This window comes from Phaethon aethereus (genome assembly GCF_964289735.1).
Source record: "Phaethon aethereus genome assembly, chromosome: 10".
Taxonomy (NCBI): domain Eukaryota; kingdom Metazoa; phylum Chordata; class Aves; order Phaethontiformes; family Phaethontidae; genus Phaethon; species Phaethon aethereus.
This window is the reverse complement of record NC_138586.1, coordinates 6,240,935-6,261,193: the sequence shown is the minus strand read 5'-3', so window position 1 is coordinate 6,261,193 and position 20,259 is coordinate 6,240,935. Positions and strand designations below refer to the sequence as shown.

The 20,259-nt window shown below is 44.8% G+C and overlaps 1 protein-coding gene across 1 annotated transcript; it reads left to right on the top strand.

The window, feature by feature from the left end:
- Positions 1–1,518: 1,518 nt before the first annotated feature.
- SH2D1A (SH2 domain containing 1A) lies at positions 1,519–18,223 on the top strand. Its single transcript, XM_082004325.1, has 4 exons — positions 1,519–2,293; positions 14,745–14,808; positions 17,189–17,324; positions 17,692–18,223. Exons 1-4 carry the CDS (start codon positions 2,157–2,159, stop codon positions 17,730–17,732), a joined length of 378 nt encoding a protein of 125 aa, XP_081860451.1. The 5' UTR covers positions 1,519–2,156; the 3' UTR covers positions 17,733–18,223.
- Positions 18,224–20,259: the final 2,036 nt, after the last annotated feature.

The following is a 20,259-nucleotide window of genomic DNA, read 5'->3' as shown; positions in this document are numbered from 1 at the left end:
GGCAATGAGATCTACAGAACTGGATGATTCTGGTTGTTTTTCCTCTCCAGCTAACTACACACATACTTTTTCTGAAATCAACTGCTAATACTGAGAATAGCTAAAGAAATGACAAAGTTGGACAAAATCCCCAAGAGTACAGGTAGTTTGGAAAAGGAGAAGAAACGGGCAGCAGCTTTACAAGGCAACAGTGCTTTGCTTACACCTTGTCACCATCCACATTAATCACGTTTGCAGTAGGCAGCAGCTCTAGCTTTTTATGCAACTACTTTAACAACTGGTTTAAAAAACCGAGCAGGACAGCTGAGTCCCCAGGTTTGTGTGAACGGCGTAACGAACACCTGCATAACAAGCTAAAAAAGTCGTAAACACGGTGGTGGAAGTTTTCAGTCCCTCTTCAGCTGAGGTTTTCTGCAGCTTTCTCAGCCCCTCGGGTGCCAGGCAGGAAGGCAGCTGCTTGCCGGGGTCTCCCTGTGGGGCAAGAGGCTCATGGTGCCTCCGAAAGCCGCAGCTTTATCGGTCACTTTGGTGCAGTGCCCCACGCACGAGCTACCCTGTGACTCGCTGGTCAGAAATGTCCATCCCTCAAAAGGAAAAGCTAAAGCTAGTTTGAAAAAAAAATTCTCCAGGAAAAACTATAATAAAGGTCAGAATGGAAAGACATGCACTGCGAAACGATCAGGAGAAAACATTCTGGTTGATTGAAACGTGAAAAGAGCAGCCCTTCTTTTTGGTGTTTTTTTAATTTCATTTTTGTTCCTGAAACGTGTGTATCTAGAGAGCTATGATTTCACCCATCCTTAACTTCAGCCAGGACATCGCGTTCTGTGAACACCTGGGTGAGATGGTTTCATTCTGCCCTGTCCTTCTAGCAATCCCAATTTAAAATGAAGCCACCATAAGCACGGCCTGTACTTATCGCTGTATTTTAGTCAGTTGTTACTCAGACACCCAGGTGTGAGAACGTGGCTTGTCAGGGGAGTGCAGGGGCCTTCTGCCCGGCATTAATTCAGCCCTGAGATTTCCACAGGCCAAAGGGGCCGGCCTGGTGGCCATGGCTGCAGGGGCCATGCGGTGCCACTCAGCGTCAGGAAACATGCTTGGCTGTACAATTATTTCCATTATTTACCGTTATACTTACCATTTCTATGGGGATATAAAAGAACATTTTCAGCTTGTTTGCAAACGGACCTGTTTGCAAGCGCGTGCGTATGGGAGCTTTCGAGTGACAAGCGTGCTGAGGAAATGTCTGTGACCACAGTAGGCGCGAGAAATGGCTTTTTCAGACATGTCTCTGGATTTTGGCTGCCCACTCGCGCACCACACGCAGGCAGCAGTGGCACGGATGGCGTCAGGAAGGATGTGAGGGGCCTCCTTGCCTGTGCTGAGGCTGTTGCCTGCCTCCAAGCAGAAATAATGAGCACCCCTGACGTTAACGGTGATTAAATGCCACCGAAGCCTATGAAAATAACCACTCATGAGGTAAACCCGCCGGGGCCCAGCGTCCGAGGGTGCTCAGCCAGCTACCGCAGAGCAGGGGCCGTGCTTGGTGCCCACGGCCTGAGGCGAGTGGCCTGGCGGGGCGGGGGTGGCGAGGCCAGCTTGCTTCCTCTAGTGCCTCACCCCTGGGGATTTTAAAAATAAGAGGTTAAAAAAATAATCCCTGCTTTGCAGAGGGCCTTTGGGGTCCTGCTTCACCCCTCTTTGTCTCCCCTTGGGTTAACACCAGAGGACATAGCAACCACTGACAGCGATGCCGCAGTCCTGGCCTCCCTGCACCACCCGAGGAGGCCATCGGCCCCGCGGCCATCGTGCACTTCACCATGTCACGTTCCTGCCAAGCAGAGACGCCTGGGTGGGGATGGGCTGTGAAATGACACCTCCGTGTGAGAGCTGCGATGCCGTGAGGATGTTACAGCCTGCAAAAAAAGGAAAACAAAAAAGGGCAAGGGGAAAAAAAAGCACAAAAAAGCTGTGCTCGTTCCTCACTCTTCCCTCAGCGCTGTCTCGCCCTGTGCGGAGGCTTCAGACGTGTGAACACATCCTGTTTACATCTGCCATCGAGACAGAGATGCTGTGGGGAGCACACGGCTGAGGAGCACCCAAGGTAGCGCCGTGCACAGGGAGAGCTGCTCGCGGCGGGAGACGGCCCCGGCATGGACGCGCTGCCCATCTACCACGGGGGCATCACCCGTGAGGCTGGGGAGAAGCTGCTCTTGGCGGCGGGCACCGACGGCAGCTACCTGCTGCGGGACAGCGAGAGCATCCCAGGAGTCTACTGCCTCTGCGTGCTGTGAGTGCGGCTGGCCCCGCACAGCCACCGTTGCCTCTCTGGGGCGTGGGGCAGCCGAGGGCAGTGGGGCTGGGAGTGGGATCCCAGGAAGGGCTGGTCAGGTGGTTGTTGATTTCCAACATTTCCGTCCATGGTATGGAATGTTCCTACGTAACAGTGACAAAGTATGTCCTAAAAATTACCATTTGCAGATATGTGTGAGACTTTTGGCTCCTTCACCTTGACTTAAGGCAGAGGGGTGCGTAAGGGGTGTGGGGTCCTTGGCAGAGTGAAGAGGAGCAGGTTTTGCCTTGCAGAGCCCACGTTTCCTACGGGCATAAAACAAAAAGAGAAAGCAGGCTTGGAGCATGTAGGAAGGACAAGCGAGATGCCATGGAGAAGAGCCAGGCAACTTGGCTCAGGATGGTCTGCGTTGCCTCTTTGTGCTGCATAATCCTCTTGCTTTCTGCTCGCTGTCTTCTGCTTCTCTAATGCACTCATGGGTGTGCTTAGCAACATCCCCAGTGTGCCCTGTCATCGGGAAGTGTAGTGTGGATCGCTGTCATCCAGAATGTGCCTTTGCTTTGGGACACTCTTGGTCAGGCTGTGTGTCCCACAAGCCATCCAGCTGGGAGTAAACTACCTGTAAAGTAAATGAAATACTGATGGGTAACGAACTAAGTGCTAATGTTTTATCAGCTAGGAAAGATTTGATGGGATGGTCTACCAGAGACCAGGTAGACCTCTCGTCTCCCTGAGAGAGCTGGGGGACTTTATAGTCATAGGACCTCATTTTCATGAGGCAATTTAATTACCCTACTTTTGGCAAAAGCAGAAGTCTTAGAAGTCCTAAGAGATAATGCCGTACAATGAAGTATCATTGCACCGAAAGAGTGAAGATGTGCCTACCAAGGCTAAACAGATACTTGCACCTTACTTCAGTAGGAGAAGGAATCCAAGAGAAAACTTTTGTAGGACCAGCAAGAAATTAGCTGTCAGAGGGCACTTAGGTACCTGGCAAAATAACAGAAGAGGAAGAAGAGTCCTAGGTCGGGTCCCCAGATATCTTGAATACATGTCCAACAATATGTATTTAAGCCCTAGGTGAGCTTTATTATTCCCCTGTTGTAGAGCAGTAAACGGAGTCATGCGGGAAGGTTATAGGCAATCCAGAAATACACAACTTTCTTCTCAGGGAAGATCTTTGTGGCAGAAGATGTATTTTTTCTTCTCTCATGAAATCAGAAGGTGAACCAAGATAGGCGCTACTGCTAACAAATACCTTTACAGTTAGTTGAAAAATGGGAAATAAGAAGCATCGTGAATTAAATGAAAATTGAATAGACGTAGCAAGAGGTAAGGAGTGCTGTGATTCCTGTGATGGGAATAGGCAATGAAAGCAGAATCTTTTTTAAATAACCATCAGAGGAAATGGTGATGTATGTCCTTAACACTCAGAAGTCATTCAGTGCAGGCGAGACACTAAGGCATTAGAGAAAGGGTCAGGCAGAATGTTACAATGCTGAATAAAATAGAGAATCCTAAAATTAGTCCACCATTAGTCTAAATCAAAGTCTTTCATGTGCACACAATCAGCTGGGATTTTTTGCTATATTAGTGGTAATTTACACCCTTCAGAAGAAATTTCATGAATGAAATAATAAAATATATAAAATGAAAATAGGAAGAAGAGAAAGGATTGCTAACTATGAAGCTCTGCAATCTTTGGAGGAAAAGAGATGAGACTTCACTAAGAAACAGAACGCTATCTAACTGTTTCTGGAAATTATGGGCCACTCATATTTCATGTTATGTTGCATTCAAACATATATATGATAAGCAAAGGGGTAAAATAAAAAAATATTATTGATGAATGTTATGCAGGCTTCTCATAGAATATAGATCTTCAATGAATTTTTTATAAGGGAAATTTTCAATAGCATCTTGGATAAATCCAGGAAAAAAATTAAATGAAAAAGGTTATGATGAGTAGTATGATATGATATAGAGAGAAAGGTGGCTGAAAAATGCTAGAGCTAAGCCTTGGTTCCAACACTTAACATTTCAATTCAGAGCATTACATAAGAAATAGCAGATACAGTAAACAGCATATCACACAATAACTTTGGAGACAGTTATCATAAAGACACCAGGAAACAGTCTCACACTGAAGACAGCAGTGACAGTTTAAAGAAATGTGGGCCATAAACTAGAGAAGTGCTTTAACAGGCAAAAGTTTACCAAAGCAGAGCACTTTAGTGGAGAGATTGGAGGAGCAAGTAGGGAAGGCATGAGAGATGTAGATATGTATTCAATGGAGGATGCTAAGCCTGGCTTTGGCAAAATAAACCAATGGACTCACTCCCCCCAAACTCCAGTCTGAACATCACGCACGGGTGGCAAGCATGTATGTGCATGAGAGCTTTGGTAAAATCTAAGAGGGAAACATACAGTTGCTGAAGGGAAAAAGGGAAAAAAGGGAAAAAAGGGAAAAAAGGGAAGAAGGGAAAAAAGGGAAAAAAGGGAAAAAAGGGAAAAAGGAAAAAGGAAAAAGGGAGAGGAGAGGAGAGGAGAGGAGAGGAGAGGAGAGGAGAGGAGAGGAGAGGAGAGGAGAGGAGAGGAGAGGAGAGGAGAGGAGAGGAGAGGAGAGGAGAGGAGAGGAGAGGAGAGGAGAGGAGAGGAGAGGAAGTACTTCTCTGCTTTTTTATACTTCCTTCTAAAGAAATAATGGAATTTATTAAGCATAGCAAAGTTATTCAGAAATTTACATTTTGGTTCAAAATCTGTGCTGAAGATCACTCTAGGAATACCTAGATATATCAAGATTAGGCAAAACATGTATTTACTGGAAGTACTGAAATGATCTTTGAAAAATGAGAAACAAAGCTGGTCAGCCATTAGATGTATCACAATAAGTATCAGAGCAAAACAAAACACTTTGCATTTTTCCAATGAAGATTTCTAACAGCAGTGAAACCGTTTCGTACTGCCCACGATGTTTCTATTGCTCTTAGAAAAGAAAAAGAGAAAAATAGTCCAGTTTTCCAAAATCAAATCATGTTCAATCTCTCTTCTTTCCCCTCTCCTTGCACTTCCCTGGAGAAGTAAAACAAACCTAAACTTCCCCAGACCTAAGCCTTCTTAGGGTTCTTTTTTTTTTTTTTTTTTTTACCATGGAGGAAGAATGGAGTTGTCAAAATTAAAAGGCACAGTTCTGATGGAGAGAAAAGAAACATCTATCAAAAGTTATTAAACAAATATTTGGATGACAATACTGTCACTAGCTTGAACTCACATTGGTGACAACTCTTCACTTCCAGCTCCAGGTACAGTATTTGGTAAGTCCTCTTTAGGCTCAAACGACACCTCCTTTTCCCAAGAAACTGCATGATTTTGTAATGCCACCCCTCCTCCCTCCCCCAGGCTACCCCAGAAAGCCCTAACATATTTGGCTAGTCTTTGAACCTCCTAAGGCACGTAATGCGGGCAGCAGTGTTCACGGTCAGACTCATTCACCTTTTGCTTTCCCAATTAAAAAGTGGAGCCCTGACCTTTAAAAAGGAGAAGAGTCAAAGACTTCGTGAAACCCTTGTGCCTGACACTGATTTTACAGGCCAAGCATAAAAGAGACAGGTAGTAGCATAAAACCTGACCTACAGAGACGGGTAACTCCGGCAGGCAGGCCCCTGTTGTTGGAGCATTTGGCTAGAAAACTCTGCTTTCTCTCTTCTTTGTTTTTCCTAAAATATTGCTTTATCTTCCTTGAATGCTGCTTTCTGCTGTCTGAAGTCGCGGTGTGTACATGGCATGCATGTTTTTTGGTGTGGCTGTGGCAAAGCACAATGAACCCACTTTCATAAATATTTTAAGACCACAATTAAACTGCATGGAAGAGTACAAAGGTTTTGATTTGCAACAGCATCCCCGGGGGCTCTTGCAAACAGAGGTGCTGCCTGCAGATTTTGGCAAAGTTTTTTAATACCAGATGCTCCCAAGATCTTCATTTCATGAATACCGTTATTAAATTGTTAATAGATACTTCAAGGATGTTGTTCATCATATTTTGAATGCACAATCATTTCCTGGAAATTTTTTAGGGTTGCAAGATCTTTGCTGTTCCTGAAAACTGGGCTAAAAGAAATGCATATGCTTTAAAAAATGTACACGTTTTACCTGTAAACATGTTAGACACTACCTACAGTACAGCAAGGTTTTAGTATCAAAATCTGATTGTTCCAGGGAGCTTTCTTTACTGGTCTGGTTTCCTTTTTGCTCAACACCCCATTTGATGATTTTAGCACCCTCAGAAATCCTCTGTGCACAGCGCTCCTAATGAAGTCAATGGGGGACACAGGGCACAATAACAGTGGCTAGTTTGAGAAGCAGCCTCTTAAACTATGCCTGGAAAATGCATATGTAATGTAAATAACATGCCTGAGAGTGCCAAAAGCACCGCTTTCCTTTAGAGATATGTGAGCACACATGCAGAAACAAGCAGCTCGTGCCTGAGTTGGCAAAGATAAAACATTTGTAGTTTGGGTCTTAGAATTCATATACTTGAAAATACTTGGAATGATAGTAGTTGTTTCAGACCTTTAAGCAAGCTAAACATGACACACTTGTCAAACTGTATGTTCAAATTATTTGTTCGAAACCAGCCACTCGTGCTGTACTGCATTCAAATTGGGGAGAATAATCAAAAGCTGGAATAGAAAGCTGCTTAGAGCTCTTGAAGCAACAGTAATGGCAACAGGGATAGGCTGCAGTCCTATCAGATTTTACGTGCGCTGTTTTTTCTGTCACCATAACCACAGTGCACAAGTTCAGGCAACGTGCCGAAACTTTCTGATGCGGCAGATGTATCAGCTGTACCGCGTGAAGGTGTAATACAGGATCACGAGCCAGCTTCAGCTTAGCATTTCTTTTGTTTCCCATGTAATATTTTTGATAGAAATGGCAGACTAATTGCATTTATTATAACACTGCACATAATAATCATCATCATTTAAAATGTAATTTGGAACAAAAGTTTCTCTCTGAGGAGGAGCCCCTCAATTCAATGTTGCCGTTGTAAAACATCACGCACTATTTTCAGCTTTGAAAAAAGTCTTCTGCAGCACAACGGTAAATTCTACTGAGGTGAGTACTTCAGCTCCCTGCTAACCTGAGTGAGCTTCGTCTTTGTGGAGAATAACTCGGCTATCGGCCTCAGATTTTCCAGTGGCTTTTCTTGGAAAGATTCTAGACAGGTATAGACAGCCTGAACGGTGGGTAACTGCTACATGAACAATCTGTAAATGGTAGAATGGGTACTATCGTTAGATAACAGAACCTAGATTAGCTCTACCTTAGTTTTGTAGGCTTGAGTTCTGAGGATTTAGCTGACGCAGTGATTTCATGTTCAGGGATTTTATGGTCAGACCATGCCTACCTTGCTCTGAGAGAGACAGGAAATCTGAAAACGACCTGCACTGCATCACTCCCAAACAAATCGAGAAATGTTTCACAGAAATATGAAACAGTAACATTTACAGGGCTATTGACAGTGTTTTATGTATTGCAGTTCTGTGAGTTTTGCCTAAAGTGATGAAAGAAATTTCAGCAGATAACCTTATTGCCTTTCTTGCCTTTGTGAGCTACTATTCTGGAGGACATAGTAATTGATGAAGCTTAGTTACTGGCCCGCCATAATTTCCTTCTATTTGGCATCTCAGATTTGAATAAATGATCTTTTTTTTTTTTCCTAAATATGAAGAAATTCCCCTCTAAGACATTTCTTTTGGCTGGCATTGCCTTGTACCAGACCAGGATAAAACCTGCCCAGAAAGGCTACACACTTGCTCTTCAGGTGACATTTCTACTGATGGTTAGGAGTGTTCAAGTGGTGAAGATGCTGGCAGTTTTCCACAGAAATCTGTGCATAAAGTCAGAGACTTTTCACAAGATTTGACTTGCTTTTTCAAGCTTCTGTTCATTTCAGAAGAGAAAATCAAGATAATGCATTTGCTTTATAATGCTACAGCGTTATGGCAAGCTAATACTAGTTACTGATTCAGTATCATGGGTAAATTTTTGCCCCAGGAAGGTGTTGGTAGGGGAATCAGTGACAGAAGTGTCAACTAAAGTGGGTGTGTAGAGAGTGCTGCTGTGAGTTAAGCTGCAGTAACTCTGTTGGGCTTTTCAGATGTTGTAAACATTGATTTAAACTATGTTATTCACTCTTGCTGACATGGAGCTTGTATCTTGCACATCATCTCGATGTGAGTGCTATTTCTTCAGCTTGGGTTAGCTGATGGGTGGTAATTGCTAAGTTGCTGTACCTTGATTGTATGTCTGAGACCTCAGTCAGGCAGGAACCAGGCTGCTTGTCAACCAGACAATGCAAATTCCAGGACAGCACGAGGAGCTGTAAGTTTAAATAGGATTATCTCCTACATTAAATAATAAGAACTTTTGGCCTTCCAGTGATTAATAAACCAAACAGAAATATAACAAAAAGGAAAAAGAAAGAAAAAGACAGACATTTAAGTGGATGGATGCATTGACTGTTTCATCATTTTGGCAGCCGTCACTTCTGTCGCATGGGGGAGGCCATGCAGCTCAGGGGTACCGTGGGGAGGGGAGACCTTGATGAGCACACACGTGGGATGTGCAGGCTCCCAGGAACTGCTGTGGATTCCCCTGACCTCACAGATTTGGCTTTGTAGTAGCCAATCTCCCACCTCTGTAGCCACTGTGGTGCCCATGCCATCGCCCTCATTCCTGGTCCAGGGTTGCCCTGACCAGGGGGTGCTGCCTGAGGTTGGTTCCTCTGACTGGGCATTCAGGAGCTGATCTGCAACCTGCATCAAACGCCTCCAGATAAGGCAGAAGTGACTGCATCCTGACCTCTCACGCTCATTATGTTATCTGCTGTGTGCCATTGACCCCCACTCTGAAAGTACTGAGCTCTCCACAAGCTCTGCTGCAGTACTCATCTCCATAGCATTAATAGTACTCATCTCCATAGTATTGTGATTTCTAGGCATTATCTCATTTTGTGAGATGAAGAGATTGTTAACTCGGTATCACACGAGAGAAACTGTGACCCAGGAGGCTCGGGTCTGGAGTGTCCTTCATCTTGGGTTCCCAATGTGAGGGGCGTGGGAATGGATTTTGAGCCTACCCAGTGTTATTTGGTACAGCCTGCCGACCTTGCTTGCATTGCTGAGGGCTGTTTCTTTGTTTCATACATCTTCTCCTTCCAAACCACTCATCTTCTATTCCTGTTTCTTTCACCCCTCCAGCATTTTGTGCTGCTCCCAGTTCAAACCCCCTCATGCTTAACCTCCCTATAACCCTTCCTTACTCATTTAGTCTTACTCTCTCCCAGGCGTTCGATTTTCATTGCTGTTTCCTTGCCCAGCTTACAATAGACATGGATCCCCTTTTCTTCCACCTCCACGCCGCCCAGTCCCAATCTTCCTTTCCAAGATGCCCACTCTAAATTACTTTCTGTTTTTTCCCCTCTAATCCAGGGCAGGCAACATTCATATATCACTTGTGGCTTGAGATGGTGGACAGTGCTTAGCTGAGTGCCCATGGTACAGCCAGTCCAGGCACGGTGCAGCTACAACTGCTAATGACCTTTAGAGAGTGCCTCTCTTGCCGTGCAGACAGCCACCACTGCTTTCTCTCAGAGACTGCAAGAGATATACCTTCCTTTAAACAAATGTTATTCTAAAAACTGAGCAAGAAAACAACAATTGGAAGATTATTTTTTTAACCTGGGATAAGCACTGTTTTTCCTAATGTGTCTCCTCTCCTAGCACTTCAGCAATCTCCATCTCTGGATAACATTGAGGCAAACACCCAAGAAACAAAATTTCAGTCTGAAAAGCTGAAATGTGGCAAAGTTACAAGAAACTGAGCATGGGCACTATGTAAGAGTAAGAAGAGCTGATTGGTATAGTGCAAAGATATCAGAAGAGAAAGCTATGTAAAGAGGAAGAAATTGAGGTCATTTGTTGCTGGCATGGCTTTCCTCTGTCTCTCTGCCTTTCTCCCTTTATATTTGTTCCATTTTGGACCCAGAAATGAATACAAATTAGTTTAATAAAATTTCCCAACTGAGATATGAAACATTTGGAAATGATTTTAAAATATAACATGCAGCTGAAATGTGGTGGTTAATTTTCATCTGCAGCATGCAGCTAATATCCTCTGGCTATTTCAATGGTGCAGAAGATTGTAATTATTCACCTGTTAAAGTAAATGCAGCTTTAACAAGTCTGATCAGAGTTGAAAAGGAGGAGTGGAGAGGACAGGTAGACAGATGCTGTCTCAGTATGTCATCTGTGAATGAAGCCTTTGTAGCTCTTTGGGAGGAATTATCTAGCTATAAAGTCCGATATTATAAAGTGGACCATTTCCTGTAATTGCAACTTCTAGATTTTCCTTTGACAAAGTTTTCCCAGCAATGCTATTGCAACAGAGGCAGTGCTACTGCAGTTCCCAGCTGGTATAGCACATCCTTTGTTATGGAGATGAAAAAATAAGCGAGATGACATAAAAATATAATCTGTGGTGAACAAACCACTTTTTCATAAATGCTACCCAATACTGCCCTTACAGCAATGGTTGTTTTCTGCTTCCCCTCATCAGCATTTTGTCATTTTTTGCCTTTGATCAAAAATTTATAGGGCCTTGTTCATCAGGCTGTTAATTCCTGATTGCTCCCGTCCCTTGAGCTTCACTGGCATGAAAGAAGAGTTTTGCAATTGTGAGTGAGGCTTGTGGCTGTCCTTGGGCCAGATGAAGGGAAGGGGGACCTCTTCGTCCGGTCTTTGCCTGGCTATCAGGAGGTGGCCTTCCTCCATGAAACGCTGGTAAGCCACGAAGCATTTAAGAACGCTCTCTGAAATCCTTCTCTCAGTCACATGTGTCAGTCTCCTGTTGATTTGGTCCAGCAGAGAGCAGAGTTCATGTCACTGAGAGGTGGACTTGGCCTGCATCTCGCTGGGTAATGCCTCAAAACATAAGTTATGATGTGAGAGGCCCCAGGTGCCTAGCGCCATGACCACGCCGCATGGTGTTTGGTTTTTGGATTTAGCTATGTGGCCGCACCACATATAGAAACATTGTGTCACACTAGGAGATTTTTTCTGCCATGAATTGAGTAAAACGTAGAAAACTGAGCTGTCTCATCATGGTGGCCGGGGAATTTCTTGTCTCCTGAGACCTAAGCTCCAGTAAATGCATTTTTCTACCTGCTTTTGCCTGGTGTTACGTGTTCTGCTCTTTGGACGGTAATGTTCTGTGTAATCTCAATTTTAATTTTTGTATTTAATTTTTATTTTAAGAAAAACACCTTGATCTTCCTTCAGCCCATACTGATCTCAGTTAATGTTGGGTAGTTTAAATCATAAAAGCCTTTCTCAAGGGAGGCTGTGCCCATGTAGCAGTAAAGAGAACTTGGCTCATCAAAATCATGTCACTTGCACATGGAAGGTAAAAAGCACTTTGAAGTGGTAATGAAGTAAGATCCTGCTGCTTAACAGAAAGTTTTGATAAGATTGTCTTTGTTGGGAGAATGCTTATCAGGAGAGCTGTAATTTGTTTTGTGGGAACAAAGATCCCAATGGAAAGTAGTGAGATGGGAAGATCTAGGTGTTCACCTTCTTAACAAAATATGTCCTCCTTCCTTTGTGCATTTCCTTTGAGGAAGTGTGTGTGTGTGTGTATGTGGTGGTCCTGGGCCACCTCCTGTCTACATAATGGCTGTGATTACTGATGGCTTCAGAGCCAACAACAGATGACAATATTGAGATTTTCAGCTTAAGCACAGTGAACCTTTTCAGGTCTTTCAGTCTTTCCTCCTCTGGGAAAAAAATGTACATTTGCCAGGTGAGTGGAGAGCTCTCACTTGTCCCTCACAAGGCTGTGATAGCGATGTCATACTCTTCCCATTCTCCATGCTGTGCTCAAAGCATCTGTGTTCCCAGATTCTGTATCATCTCATGGGTTTTTAATCTGAGCTATCCTTTGTGCTTTATCTGGGCTCAGTTGAAATATTTTACAGTGGAATTTTTTGAAAAATGCAGGATAGAGGTCGATCTTCTACATCACTCTCTTTGGCCCTGAATATTACTTTATCTGACCTCTATTTTTCACTTTGTCCAGCCTAGTAAACCCTTCTGGCAGAGTGCTGAAAGCCATCAGACATTTCAGAGTCAGGGCAGCAACCCAGCCTCTCAACCACTTCAAGTCATGCAATCTCTTAGGTAGAGAAAATGATGAAAGAAACAACAGATGGTAGCTTTCCAGACAACTGTGGAAAAATCAGATTTTAATGAAACTGAAGCAGTCGGATTGCTTTGGAACAACCAAGAACAAGCATGGGTAATATGCACAGTGTATTATTAAAAAAAGGAGGCAAGAGAGTGAGTTTTAGATCTTTACATACTGATTCTGTTGGTTTTGAGGCTTGGAAAATAATCACTGTGGAGATGGTCACTTCAAAGAAACAGGACAAAATGCTAGGACCTCTCTGGTGTTTCCCTGTACACTATGACCTGTAAAATCCTGGTTTCAGTAACCATATACTGGCTGTCATGCAACATATATAGGTTCAGGAAAGCCCCTTGTGATTTCTAAAAAGAAAAGATCAACGTGAACATCATCTACTCATGAAAAACTGACAATAGAGGCACAGCTCTGAGAGGTTTTAAGAAATGATGTGATAGTATGGGATGGTCTAAGGGCCCTAATGGATTCTCTGATCATGAACATATCCAGTCACTTAGAGGGATATGCTTTTAAACAATGGGGCTTGAGCTTTTGTCTCAAACACCATTGACCGTGGTGCCACAGCATGGACAGGAGAACCGCATTGTCCTTCCACATCCTTCCCTCCTCCTAAAGCCACAGCAGATTGCTCACACTTCTTCCCAAGGGCCCTTTCTTGGCCCATCCAAATCCCTGACGGACTGAAGCAGTTGAGCTCGCTGGGGGAAGAGGTGGGGTAACCTTCCTCCTTAGGCTTCCATGAAGCATGGCTGGCCACTTTTCATGTCCATCTCATACCAGGTGGAAAGTCGTGTCTCGGTGGAAAACAGTCCCTTGGTTAAGGCGAAGAAGTGGATGAAGCTGTGGTGGGATCGTGGGGCTGTGTCAGGCATATTCCCATACGCAAGGAGGAGGGCAGTCTCCCCGAGGGGAGTTTGTCCCCGCGGCAGCCCTGACGGGAGGGACCGGCTTTGTGTCTTCCGCCTCCGTATTTAATCACAGTGGGAGTCGAGTGGTGGGGGGAGAGCTCACAAATCACAACAGGCATTTTTGCTCCCGCTTCGTGGGGTTATAGCAGTGTGACAACTGTTAACAACTTCCTGCTTGGGTAATTTATATCAGACACCACTTTGCAGAGTTGCTGTAATGACTTTTTAACAAGAATTTATCCAGGAGCCATGACATGGAGCGTAAGTAATTGCAATCATATGGTATCTGTGTCGCTGATGGTTTCTGCTATTTTGTAGTAGCTGCTATGATACCATGCATAATTGGAAAGAAATATTTTTCTGCAGTATTTTTCTGCTTTCTTAAGAATAAAAATTGATGCTGAAATATGGAATTGTCCCTAAAATCCTGCTGTGTATTCATGTAAATCTATGTAGTATGAAATGTAATCTTTCTTATCTGATACCATCTAAACTAACGTTGCACCCGTGGAACTACTATCAATTGTCTCTGCCTCTGAGTCAATTTTTTGGCTATTGGTATAATAATTTACCATGTAAATAATTTGCTGTGTTGGGTTTGTAAAAGACGCAAGACTGACTCTGGACACGAGTATGTCTTGTGTTATTAGTGTATGACTCCTAATTCTCGAAAGACTCAAATTATATTTAAAAAGAAGGAAGATTCCACACTCTTATAAGTCTCCTTTATTAGCATTTATAAGCATCTCCTTATTTATAACCTTGAGAGTTAGGAATGTACAGGCAAGGCAAAGAGTAATTTACTTGGCTTTTGTGGGTCTAGCTTTCCAAATAAATTACACGCATGTTATTGCTTCTGGGAACATCTGTATTCAGATCGATCACAGAACAGTAATGCTATCTGTCAATAATACACCTTCTATTTTTCCAAGTATGTCTGGTGTGTGTCAGTTAAAGGAGGTCACTGAAAAAATATAAAAACATGCTGAGGCAGGAATGAAAGGAATGCCAGTTAACCTAGAATAACTGAATATTGCTGAACTAGGTCTGAGTCAGGCCAATCCCTCTCATCCAAAAAGAACCCGGTAGGTTGAACGCTGCTTCTGACCAGTGCCTCAGTCTTTTTTACCTGCCTAGAGCCTTTATGGGTGAATTTGTGGGTGAATTATTAAGGAAAGGTTAGCAGATGAACTGACTCCCACGTAACAGAGCATACCTCTTGTGAAACCTGACAGTAGAAATGAGTAATAAATATCTGTTGATTTTTTTTTCCACAGGCATCAGGGTTATGTTTATACCTACAGAGTGTCCAAGACAGAAACTGGGTCCTGGAGTGCCGAGGTGTGTACTTCTCCTTTCTTTTCTGAAAATTTATACATCCTATTTGATGTTCACATTGATTTAATGAAATATATTCAAATTATTCATGTTTCTGCATAGCCTGATTTTCATGGAAGGTAATCGATCTTGAGTTTGCCCATTACTAAGATGTCTTGGTGCCACTTCTGACAGTCTTGAACTCATAAATTAATTCCCTGTTACATTCCAGCGGTTGCATAATGCAATAGTGCATTATTTTGCATCATTTTAAATGGCAAAAATATTGTGTTTTTATAATTTGACAAGCACAATCCGTTCCCTTCTATCCCACCTACCATTGATGTCAGAATATTTAAGGAAATTATTTTCAATCTACAGTGTTTTAAAGTTAATTTCTCTCCAGAGCAATTAATCATTGGTGCAAAACATATATAAGGTAGCCAAAACTTGATACAAAATGTATTCTCACCCATCTGATGCGAAACTGGTAATTCAAGTGTAGGAAAACACCATTTGCAATACAGACAGCTATTTAGGCTGATGGAATCAGGATGCTAACCTGTTTTTCTTTTATGAAGGTCTTGTTCTTTGGATGTACTCCGTGTATCAATTAATGATTAGACTTTTATTTGCATGTTAATGAACACTGATTACAAATACTAAATAATTTCTAGACAGGCATAATTCCTTGGCCATTATTGTAATAGAACTGGTTGCATTGCTCTGGAAGACAAGACCAGTTCCTGGGGTTCCTCAGAGGCAGGTCGGGGAGTAAGAGTGACTCACATTACTGCAGAGTAAATAATTATCTGTGTCGCCCTTGGGAATGGTACCCAGGAAGAATTTGCTCATTCGCTCCCGTAAGGCTTCAGGAGCACCCTGGAGCTTTGCGCTTGCCCAAGCAGCAGGGGTTTTGGGACGAGGCCGGGGTGGTAGGGCACCCGGTGTGCCAGGGCGAGCACGGGCGTCTCAGGAAGGATGCCAGGACCCCCGGAGTCCCCCACCTGCGGAGGATGATTCCCTGAGCGAGGCTGCAGCCTGCTTTGGCCCCAGGTAACGTCAGAGTCTGCAGTGAGGTTTTTCTGGTGTTACACAGACCTGCTACAACTCCTCCCCCATGACCTCTGCTGGCTTCCTACATACGGGTCTTGGGCTTTCCCTCGCTGTATCGTAGGCAAACCTTATCTGTGTTTCACAGCGTAGGTGTTCTGGAGGCCCAGGACTCTCAGTACATCCTCTGCAGGGAAAGGTGATAGCTAAAGGCCCATGGTGCCAACCCTTCATTTAAGCAAAGGGAAACCTTTAAGTAAATGTTGCTAAGACCACACTGGCCTCAGCTGTTAGAAACAGCAGCCTAAATCCAACTTATCCCACTGAAATGTGCCTCCAAGGCCAAAGCAGGCTCCAGCTGCAGCTGGTGCTTTCCTGCCTCTGCTTCCTCCCCTGTGGCTGGTCAGTCTCTGAGCCAGCTCGGGTCGCACCCGTCCTTCAAGGACTAAGGAGGGAAATTAAAACAGCGCTGGTAAAATCCCAGCCAGCGCGAAGACTCCAGCTGGTGCCAGTGGGGCAAGATTTAGCCCAAGGGTGCTGGGTGAGAGCAGCATCCCTCGGGTGGGACTGTGCAGGCAGGACCTGTGCTTGTCCTCCCGTGACTGTGGTGGGGAGGAGTTATTGCAAGAATGCCCTGAAGGATTTAACAGAAACATTGGATTTTTGATTAAAAGCAGACACGGTTTCATTTCACAGTGTTCGAAAAGACTTAGAAAGATGTAGAAAGATAAAAAACCTCCCACTTTTAATAAATAGGTAACATTTTGCTGCTGCTTTTGTACGAGAGAGACAGGAATACTCAATGAACGTGTGAGCCAGTACTGAGTGCTCAGAGAAAGGTTTGCGAAGAGGCTGTGTCCATGCCTGAATTTAGTGGTGTAAGGACTGCCCCTCCCCGGTAAGTGCCAGGTAGCTTTCTAGATTGTCCTACTGGTATTTCCAGGCTGGAAGTATCTCACTGATAAACCTCAAGCTGGAGGTTAAATCACTGGCAGCAATAAAACAGGGTCTGAAGTAGCAAAAGATGAATTGGGAATTTGCTTAATAAGCATGGCAGGCTCTGGGTTTCTGTTGCAGTGCTGAAGAAATCGTCTCTCTTCCAGCCTTATATCACCACGCTGCTGGAAACCGCTCCTAGTGCAGGAAGGCTGCGGTGCCCGGGGGAAGGAGGAGAGCAGTACGGCTCGTTTTTAAGTTGGCACATCAAGGGGGGTCCAAGTGAAGGGCTGGCTCCTTCCCCAGGGGGATGTGTGCTGTTCTGAGGACAAGGCTTCTGTGCCAGCACCTAGAGCCTGGCACAGACACTCAGCACCCAGCATCCCCTCTCACCCCTCACCCTTTGGCTTTGCAGACAGCGCCTGGGGTCCACCGGAGGCTCTTTCGGAAAGTGCACAACCTCATTTCGGCTTTCCAGAAACCCAACCAAGGCATTGTAACGCCCCTGCAGCACCCAGTCGTCAACCACGCGAAAGCCAAATACTCCCCAGGTACTCGTGGGGCGGAGGGAGCCTCGGATGTGGCTGAGCAGAGCCCTCCACGGCAGCTGCGGCGGGGATGGAGGTCTTAACCCTTACTTGCATCTTTGACCTGAACTAGCCAGCAGGGTGGCAGTTCCAAAAATACGCCCTAACTTTGCTACCGTGTGATCGAAATGCTGGCACTGAGATGCTCATTAGCGATAGGGCCTGTCAATGCGGTGACAAAATGGATTTTGAATATGTGTTCCTGAGTGTTATACCGGCAGTGGCTATCTGTCCTGCCCAGTGCCCTCGCTCTTCATAGCTATGAACCTTCTGATCTGTCCATTTTCTTGCAGTGCTCATCTTTTCGTATCTTTGTGATTACTTTTCTTAGGGACAAATGAAGGCCATGGCTTCCACCTGCAGCCATCATGAAGACGTTTCCCCAAGTGTGACATAACCATATCTTCCAGTGTCTCCTCTAGTCCGTGCTCCAGAACAGAACAATTTATATGGTAGTTAATACAACTCCGTGAGTTTTCTCGTAACATTTGCAGAAATGTGTTTTTCATAGAATTTCTAGCTCAAAATTTAGAAGTTTTAAGTTTCAAAATGTTTTGACTTTAAGTGTTTTTTTTCTTTTTTTGGTAATAGGATAAAAAAAAATCAACTACTGAATAGTGTAATGTCTTTTTTTCTCTTTGTACTCTCAAGTATAAAATCCTTTTCGCTAATTAATAATTAGTCACTAGTTTTGCATTACTTAACTTTGGACTCTGCTTTGCTTTTTTCTGGCTGGTATTTATGCAGGACTGGGCAAGCCCCTGTTTAAAGCCTTAGGAAAATTGCTTACATTAAGAAGACCTTGCCTTGGGTGGGCTGTGTGACTGTCTTTCATACAGTTCCTAAAGATTCCTGCTACCTGATAGCCCATCTTACCAGGCGCTCTGCCCTGTAACTTGGCAGAACTGGCCACCACCGCCTGGCTGTACAAAATACGTGGTTTGCACAAACAATGGAAAGCTTAAGCAACACACTGAGTAACCGAGAAAAACCAGTGAAGTGGAGAACATCGTTCTTTGCTTTTAGCTATTCTCTGTACTTGAAACAAACCACCCCCTGTATATAATTTTAAAAAATAATTTATTTTTGCATGACAGTTTCTCTGTTTTTCTTTACCTCCCCGTGTGTGTTTCCATGCTGCTGCTGGGCTCCTGGAGGAGAGGTTTCAATCCACAGGACTTGTCAGCTGTGCAGGGTTAGCATGTGGCTACTGGAGACCTCGGGCTACGTGCCTTTTACACGCGGGGTTTAACAAGCATGGTGACACTGTCCTGCCTGAGCTGGCAGACAGTAGGAAACACGTTTGAACAGACTGGATGTCCTACAGCCCTCTTCTTTCAGGAGATAGATAGTACTGTGTCTGCACTGCAGTCACAGGGTGGTAGACACGTTCCGGGCTGCCTCCTCGTGGGTTTCTGCCAGGCGGGCTTGCATGAGCTCCCGCGAGCTCTGGGAGCGACCCCAGCCGGGGCCCAGCCTTGTTCGTGTGCTCTCGGGCTGCGAGGGGGATGCATCTGGTCTGGCTGGTAGGTTCGTGCCACCCTTAGTCACGCTTCAACCCGCACAAATGGTCCTGACTATCTAAAAAAGGTGAATCTTCCGCGCTCCTTTCCAAAGAACAACAGTGACTGTAAATGGACGACAAAAAATTGTATTTTAAAAAATACGACTCTAAACATTGTACAGCCAACTTTGGGTTGCTCAGGTTAAACGCTTCGTGCCTATACTTCCAATTATTTCTTCTGCAAATCCTGGAAGGAAGGAATCGATTCCTAAGAGGCAAAGAGGCTTTTTCCAGAAACACGGGCCTACAGGCTCAGGAGAGCAAACCAGACTGGCTTCCAGCAGACGTGGCCAAGCTACGGCTCAGTGGCAGGGTGAGAGGCACCGCAGCCGCCTGGGGCTGGTGGTGGTTCCCAAGGCAGCAGCCACCTCGCTGTGAGAGCCCCAGCGCGTTTGTATCAGCTTATCGGGTACTTACATGCGGGACCCTCCTTCACCAGTATCTTAAAAACTCCTCCACCCATAACCTACTTTACTTAACCGCTGGTACCCTGGACCCTGCCTTGTTCTCACCTCGCCAAAGGCAAGCTGGGTGCGAACAGTGACAGAGCGCAACGGGCAGCAAGTGCAGGATTCAGCAAGGTTACGCTGCTCCAAGCAGCGTTTGATAAGGCTGGACGGTTTACCTTTTTTTTTCCCCCCTCCCTATAAGGGACTCTGTGTCTAAGAGAGAGTGTGTGAGTGAGAAAGTGCCAGCAATAATACATCTTCTGTGAAGCACAAGTTCTTGTAAACCAGCAATGGGAATAAATGTGATAAACCAACAGCCCCATTGTAACAGGGACTGCAATGCTGTTGCAAAGTTGTGACAATTCCAGCCCGTTACTCAGTTTCTGTCTAAATGAGGGCCAAATTTTGTTTGTGGTGAAACGTCCCGTCCCCCCAACTAACAGCATCGTATTTTACACTGTGTGTGCATGTGCTGCTCCGTGCCTCTTTATGATGTACGCTTATCCTAAGGGTCTTACCTTAATACCGTGCCATACAGTGGTAGACCGAGCATGATTTACTCTTTAATAAAATATTTAACATTTGTTTTTTTAATCGTTACATAATTCAGCAAACGCCAGCCATGCAGGCGCTGGACTGACCACCGCCAGCACGGAGCGCAGCATCTCCGGCTTTGTGCTCCCGCAAACCACCCTTCCCCGGAGCCAGCCGGCCCGCTGGGCGCTGGCAGAGTGCGCGTGTGCCCCAGGCTTCCCGGGAGAGCCCTTTTGCTTTCTAAATCCTGCGTCTAAATCCAGGTCTAAATCCTGGTTTACCCGGCCTCTCCTGGGAGCAGAAAAGGGTGTGCTTGGAAATGGTCCCTGGCAGATGGCTGCACCGTGGTGGG

Bases quoted from the DNA above. Each gene is read 5' to 3' on its own strand.
- SH2D1A (XM_082004325.1), top strand. From the start codon at position 2,157: ATGGACGCGCTGCCCATCTACCACGGGGGCATCACCCGTGAGGCTGGG. The intron at 2,294-14,744 runs GTGAGTGCGGCT...TTTTTTCCACAG, and splicing joins GTCTACTGCCTCTGCGTGCT to GCATCAGGGTTATGTTTATA. The intron at 14,809-17,188 runs GTGTGTACTTCT...TTGGCTTTGCAG, and splicing joins CTGGGTCCTGGAGTGCCGAG to ACAGCGCCTGGGGTCCACCG.